Below are 7,942 nucleotides of genomic sequence, written 5' to 3' on the forward strand. Positions count from 1 at the left end.
ACTTTTTAGCTCCAAGACTACACTAGAGAAAAATTAAAAAATTAGGAGGCAGCTGTCATGTGTAAGGCGCACACGGAGCTTCTGCGATTTGTACATCCCCGTTTTAATGTACGATTTTGTTTTTATAAATATAAATAAAGGGATGCACAGATACCAGTTTGGTGAGTAGGAGTACTGGTACTTGCAGAGTACTTACACGTACGAGTACTGATAAATTTTTGTTTATTGTCATGAGACAGTTTTTCTAAAACAATACAGACTAATGATTTCAGGACAGTGGTGGAGCACCAGAGCCAGGTCCCAACTGCAACCCCTGCAATACACTGGTCAGCCATAACATAATGACCACTGACAGATATAGATATAAATATTGATTTGATTTGGATTTCTCTTCTGATCATTTACTTTCCATTTTGTTGATCAAAATAAACTATTAACACTCTTATTTCTGAAAGAATGGCCAAGCGTAAAGGTGCCCATACACCTTACGACCATCGCAAGCTTATTAAAAGCTCGTACGATCTGCCCATCTTGGACAAGCAGATCGTACTTGCGATCCTCAAAAGCCCGCCCTGCTGAGGGGCGGGCTTCCGATGACCGCAATGCAGAACAGGCAGTGTGCACGTGCACACAGCGGCCCGTTCCGCAGCTGTCGAACGAGCAGGCAAGAAACCCGCCGACAATCGTACGATTCTCGGCGGGTTTTCGAGCATGCTGGTTCGACAAAAGACGTGCGACCGTACAGTAGAAACGGTCGCACGTCTTCGTTCACACTGCTCGATTCTCGTACGATCGTGGGATTTCCCGCGATTCTCGTACGAGAATCAAGCAGTCTATGGGCACCTTAAGGATTTGAGCAACTTTGACAAGGGCCAAATTGTGATGGCTAAATGACTGGGTCAGAGCAACTCCAAAACTGCAGCTCCTGTGGGATGTTGCTGTTCTGCAGTGGTCAGGACCTACCAAAGTGGTTCAAGGAAGAAAAACTGGTGAACCAGTGACGGGGTCATGGGCGGCCAAGGCTCATTAATGCACATGGGGAGTGCAAGCTGGCTCGTGTAATCCGATTCAATAGAAGAGCTACTGTAGCTCAAATTGCTAAAAAAGTTAATGCTGGTTCTGATAGAAAAGTGTCTGAACACACAGTGCGTAGCAGTTTGTTGCGTATGGTGCTGCGTAGTTGCCAGTTAGGGTGCCCATGCCGACCCGTGTTAACCACCAAAAGTGCCTACAATGGGCACGTGAACATCAGAACTACATCACGGAGCAGTGGAATAAGGTGGCCTGGTCTGACAAATCGCATTTTCTTTTAAAACATGTGGATGATGGGTGCATGAATGCTGCTTACCTGGGAAAGAGATGGCACCAGGATACCATATGGGAAGAAGGCAAGCTGGTGGAGGTAGTGTGTTGTTCTGCTAGGAAACCTTGGGTCCTGCCATTCATGTAGATGTTACTTTGGCACATACCAATTTCCTAAACATTGTTGCTGACCAAGTGAACACCTTAATGGAAACGGTATTCCCTGATGGCAGTGGCCGCTTTCAGTAGTATAATATGCCCTGTCATACTACAAAAATGGTTCAGGAATAGTTTGAGGAACACAAGGAGGAACATGATTCCCCAGATCTCAATCCAATTAAGCATCTGTAAGATGTTCTGTAAAAACAAGTTCGCTACATGGAAGCTCCAAATCGCAACTTACAGAACTTCAAGGAAATGTTACTGACAGCTTGGTGCCAGATACCACAGCATACTTTCAGAGGTCTGGTGGAGCCCATGCCTCGAAGGGGGTTATTTTGCATAATGTATATCTGTGTATACTGTATATGACTGCATCGATGTCTGGGTTTTTTTTTAGATCAACCAATAGTGTTTTAACCTGCTGTAGTACCATTTCTTACCATTGTGGTTCATCAGCCTTGATTTGCCTTATAGCAGACTTTTCTACAGACAATTTTAAATTAATGCTCAAGGATAGATAGATGGAAAGATAGATAAGATAGATAGATAAGATAGATGAATGGGAGGTGCATTTGGCAACTTGTTTTAAAAGGTGAAGGTTCCAGGACAGAGTTTGAACTGTACCTGATACTTGTTCTGGGCCTTGAATTCACTAGGTTATTAAGCTAGAATCAGGATGAGAGCCTTAAAGCCTGCAACTAGAAAAAAAATCAGCAACAGCTACTCCCAGAATTCTTTGCTAACAGGTCCCCTTGAATTTGTGTCTGTGCCAAAATGACATCATTTCTGCATGACTTGCCAAACTGATGATTTAATTGTTTCCTGTGATATACCGCAGTGTACCAGTTTCATGAGCAGATGTGTGTTTTGTGTGCGTGAGGGTGTTGTAAATAAACTATTGTTAGACATGACTAATTGATCAAAGTCTGCATGAGTGGTGTGTGTAATAATCCTCTATTTTCATCATATTTGTTAATATTTGCAGCATGTTTGTTTCCATTTGGAATCTCAGGCAGTAATCACATGGCTATATAACCCTTACACATCTGCCTTATGACAACTCTCAGGCCTGGTTCACACCTGGGCGTTTTACAACTACGCGCTGTAAAACGCTCAACATGTGAAAACCAATAATTGCCTATGGGCATGGTTCCCACCTGGGCGTATTTCAGCGCGTAGGAACGCGATGAAAAACGCCCTACGCCCAAAGAAGTACAGAAGCTTTTTTGGGGTGTATTTTCCGCATGTATCCAAAATGATACAGCCGGATAGCCCTCGGAAACGCGCGTTTGTTGCACGTTTCTTTTACTGCAAACGCTGTATTCCGTACGCCCAGGTGTGAACCCAGCCTAAGGAGGAAAACAAATCCATCAAGCAGATTTAGAAACCTGCACCCATCACCCCTCTTCCTTTTGTGAAGCTGGTGCCTCTTACTGCTCCCTGCTCTAACCCTCTGTATAGGAGATACTGTACTTGTAAGTTTAGCCTAGATTAAAAGTTAATGGAGCACCCTGAGGACGACTTTGCCCTAGGGGCAGTCACATCATACCTACCTAGATCTATGGGCAATTTAAGGCTAGAATCCTGAATCACAAGGTGTTTTTAAGTGCACATGTAGTTTTGTAGCAGTATCATCATGCAAAAAGGTAGGCGCTTAGGGAAGTGCTGCCCTTGTGTTTTTGTTTACTTCATATACTCAAAGCAAAGGTTTTGTGAACAAATCCTGAGTAAGTGGTGTCACGCCCCTGAATTGGTCAAAACAGTAAAATAAAAAGAGAAAGTGGGGCTTTCATGGCACCGAATGACAAGTCCAATATACCACATAATTGCTTCAATTAAAAGATATTGTTTTATTGGATACAAAAAAGGGTGTTTCCATCACCCCTCATACGGTCTTTTGGTGGCCTGGCTTCCATCTCATCGCCTGGGGTTTTTTGACCTTTCCGTTCTGGCTGGTGTTCTGTGTATGCATCCATTGGCTCAGCACTGGATTTCCTCCATTTCCTGATGAAGCGCTAGATGCGCAACACACGTAGAAATCTATCCACTCTCCTGTTTCTGGATAAGGCTACTTATTTACATGAACTTGGACTGGTTTATATCCTTATTTATTACTTTTGATATTGTTTTTTTGTGTAATTTCCTATCATTGATGAGATTGCTTAATCATTGATCAGGTTCTTATGTTTTTTACCAACCATCCTAATCATGTTGTGGTTATGCTATATGCCTAATTCATGGAAATGAGTGGGTTCTGTGGTATTTCTCAATCATGATGTACTTGTTGATGTTAACTATGGCCTTTTTTAACTTTTTTGTATCCAATAAAACAATATCTTTTAACTAAAGCAATTTTGTGGTGTATTGGACTTGTCATTCGGTGCCATCAAAGCCCCACTTTCTCTTTTTCTTTTATTGTTTTGTTTACTTCATACATTAAGGTTTTAGTGTATTCTGAATGGACAATTGTGTTGAGGGAAATACACAGGCTACCATTGCTAAACCCTCATTCCAAAAGTGCAATTTGCTTGGCTACCATACTGACATCTAGCATTTTCAGAAAGAAAGGTCAGCAATGGCATCTGAATCTGCTTCTTAAACCTCTACATTGAAAGCCATATAAAGCAACTGGCACAACAGTATTTCAATGCAAATTCAAAAGTATTTATTTATTAGGCAGCACAGTGGCTATCTACACTATCTACAAGGGGTTTGCATGTTCTCCCTGTGCTTGTGTGGGTTTCCTCCGTGTACTCCAGTTTCCTCCCACACTCCAAAAACATGCTGGAGGGTTAATTAGCTCCTGTCTAAATTGGCCGTTGTATGTATACATGCGTGAGATAGGGACCTTGGATTGTTGAGGGCAGGGACTGATGTGAATGTGCACTGTGTAAAGCGCTGCGTAAAATTGTAGTCGCTATATAAAAATACCAATAAATAATATTTATATGATTTGTGAGGGCTCCTACCATTTCACTTCATGCACAAAATATCTCTATGTTTAGTGTACCAGCTTTCACAATGGAATGAATACATTGGGGGTAATTTGAGATATAACCCACATTTTTACATTGCATTTGAGCTTATGATCTATTATTCTGTTAAAGAACGTCTATAGCAATGGAAGGTTTAATGGCTCTCTTGGATACCCAGGGAATATTTATACCAGTTTTAAAAAAACTCAGTGTTAGGGTTGATAAGAGCCCATTAATAAGAAAGATAAGAATAGACTGCTATATAAGTGAATACTAGTTTCATGCATTGTCAGAAGAGGTGCTCTTAACCTCTGTTTTGGGTGAAGTAGACTGGCTTTAATCTTCTCTAGGACCACTGTCCAGTTCCCAATTCCCTCTAGGGAGGTAATTAAATATGTGAAAGTATGGAGATACTAGTTTGGCTTGGGACAGCAGTAGCTCAGTTAAAAAATGCGAAACTTCTCTGTGTCCCGGACAGCAGAGAAGGCCCAATACTGGGTGTAATTGATCTATAAGTAGACCTTTTCATTTTGTAACATACTGGTGACTTTATGTGGAGCAATATATAGCTTGCATTGTTCTTCTTTTCTTTCAAATTACTTGCTAAGAGTATTTGGAGGTTTGGCCATCTATGGAAGTTAGTCTACACCACCCTTTATACCTAAACTGGATATATGACAATATACAGTGTTGTTAAAGGGATCACTTTGCTAAATAGTTTTCTATTTTTGTTTTTACAGGGCATTGATGAATCAAGCAAAGACAAGTAAGTAAAAAAATGCTATAACAGCAGAATCTAATTGTGCACTTTTTGTACAGCCTGCAATGTAGAAATGTCTTTCTGTTAGACCTAGTCTAGTTGAGATATATATTACTGAACTTTAGCAGTATTTTGAGCATTTGCCATTAACCTATGTACAGTAATATTGTTTACTATTAGGGATGTCCCGATGCCACTTTTTCAGGCCCAAGTACAAGTACATCCCCTCATGTACTTGCAACAGGGTATTTTGGAAGGTATACTATCTGCAATAACAATTAATAAAATGCAGGGAATATAGTACAATTTTTAACACTGTTGGTGTTTTCTAAGTGATTAGATGCTCCTTTCTATTTTGAACCTAAACTGGAAAAGGGCAACATCTAGTTGATTAGTATAGACAACACAGAGGGGTCGTCTTCCTATTACATAAATAAGGACATTTATGTCATGTTTTCTCCATTATGATCAGTCTGTGTACCCCCCTTGAGAGAAACAATTAACATAACCCTTATTTACCACAAGGAGTCAACCATTGTCATGTCCCATTTGTATCACAAGGCTTATATTTATGTATTTTCCTTTGCATTTTGCAGCAGAAACACACAAGAGGCTCTTAATCCAGAGGATGAAGTTGATGAGTTTCTGGCAAGGGCAATAGATGCAAGAAGTATTGACCAGTTGCGAAAAGATCACGTTAAGAAATTTATTCTCACATTCCAGACCCCAGATTTGGAGAAAAAGGTAACATACCTTATAAAATACTTTTTGTAGGCAGGTATGGGTCAATATCTTATAGAATGCAGTAACCAGATATTCTAATTTATGTAGCCAGAAAGCACCATATATTAGAATAGAATAGTATTCTCGTATGAATTTATTATATTTATAAAATTGAGTCATGCAAATATGAAATATTCCATGTGCATTTTACTTATTATTATTATTATTATTAATGTTATAATACAGGATTTATATTGTACCAACAGTTTGCACAGTGATTTACAAAATAAGAAGACATTATAGTTACAATACAACTCAAGACAAGATAGTTAGGAGGGCCCGGTTTGTGAGAGCTTACAATCTAAAAGGGAGGAGCAAGTGATACAAGAGGTGGTAGCTGTGTGAGGTTGAGTTGTTTGAGAAAGTAATAGTTAAGGGTTTAGGTAGAGGTGGGATAGACTTCCGTGAAGAGATGGGTTTTCAGGGATTGGCTAAAGGAAGGCAGAGTAGGAGATAACTGGACAGTTTGTAGTAGGGAGATTTGGAGGATAGAAGAGACTATAGAGAAATCCTTGAGGGCAGCATGGGAGGAGTTGATGAGAGAGATAGAGAGCAGGAGGTCTTAGGAGGAGCAGAGAAGGCAGTTAAGGAAAAACTTTGAGACAAGTGCAAGATATAGCTGGGGACAGAGTTGTGAATGGCTTTGTAAGTGGCTGTTGATATTTTGAATTTTATTCTTTGGGCGATTGGAAGTAGTGATTGGCAAAGAGGGGTTGCAGACACTGAGTGGTTGGTGAGGTGGATGAGGCTGGCAGCAGCATTCATGATAGACTGAAGGGGAGAACAGCTTGTGTTAGGACAATAAGGAGGGAGTTTCAATAGTCAAGACGAGAGATAAGTATTTGAATCAGTATCTTTTTGATTTTATTAGTTAGGAAGGGTGGATTTTGGAGGTGAAGGCGGCAGGATTTGGATAGTGATGAGATGTGGATTTGCAAGGTGAGGTGAGTTTCCTGGATTACACCTAGCACCTTGGCAGGGTGGTAGTTGTGTTATCAATCTAAGTGGAAAAGTTGGGGGAAGCACAGGGGAGGAAGGGAGGAAATATCATGAGCTCAGTTTTTGAAAGATTGAGTTTTAAGAAGTGGTGTGACATCCAGAACGATATGTTAGTTTAATAAATTATGACAAGCAAGGACACAGAAGGGGTGAGCTGTGGAGTGGAGAGATATATTTGTGTGTCATCAGCATAGAGATGGTATTGAAAACCATGCAAGGTTATCAACTGATCAAGGGAGGAGGTGTAGATAGAGAAAAGAAGAGGTTTGAGGACAGAGCATTGAAGGACCCCTACAGTGACACTAAAGGAGCACTTCTATAGATAGTGGGAGAGGCCAAGCGAGTGGATTTTTTTGAGAAGGAGCGGGTGGTCAACTGTGTTAAAAGCAGCAGAAAGTTATAATTGCAAGAGTAGGGAGTAATGGCCATTCGTTTTTTAGCAGTCAGTAAGTCATCATTGAGTTTTTAAAGGGCAATTTCAGTGGATTGTTGTTGGCGAAAGCTAGACTGTAAGGGGTCGAGAAGGTTGATATCAGTGAGGTGGCAGCTTAGGGGGTTGTAGATTAGACGTTCTAGGTGTTTGGAGGTGAATGGGACTAAGGAGATTGTTCATGTTGGTGCATGTTTTAGTGGGGAGGGAAAGATTGAAGGTGTGAGTAAGAGATTGCAGGATAGAGCAAGAGGATGACCAAAGTCGTGGTGAGGGAACAGGGTCCAGGGGCAGTGGGTGGGACAGGTGTCAGAGAAAAGCTTTGCAACCTCCTCCGTAGTGACAGGGTCGAAAGAGGAAAGTAACAAGTGTGGTGCTGGACCTGATATGCTAATTGTTGAAGATAGCTGGACAATGGAGATCTCATCACAAGTTGCATCTATCTTGTTTTTTCAAATGAATAGCAATGTCCTGGGCAGTGAATGAGTTAGTGGGTGGAGGTGGTGGGGGACATAGTAAAGAGTTAAAAGT

At 40.9% G+C, this 7,942-nt stretch overlaps 1 protein-coding gene across 1 annotated transcript in view; it reads left to right on the forward strand.

Annotated features, from left to right (window-relative positions):
* LOC108802250 (adenylate cyclase type 6-like) overlaps positions 1-7,942 on the forward strand; it is a gene marked incomplete at its 5' end in the record, with an annotated part of 60,367 nt that overhangs the window by 15,921 nt on the left and 36,504 nt on the right. Inside the window, 2 exons of the mRNA XM_018574119.1 lie at positions 5,180-5,205; positions 5,796-5,943. Of these exons, the coding sequence (XP_018429621.1) occupies positions 5,180-5,205; positions 5,796-5,943 (174 nt within the window). The remainder of the gene's footprint in view (positions 1-5,179; positions 5,206-5,795; positions 5,944-7,942) is intronic.

This window comes from Nanorana parkeri, unplaced genomic scaffold (genome assembly GCF_000935625.1).
Source record: "Nanorana parkeri isolate BGI_ZX_2015 unplaced genomic scaffold, ASM93562v1 scaffold2746, whole genome shotgun sequence".
NCBI classification, from domain to species: Eukaryota; Metazoa; Chordata; class Amphibia; order Anura; family Dicroglossidae; genus Nanorana; species Nanorana parkeri.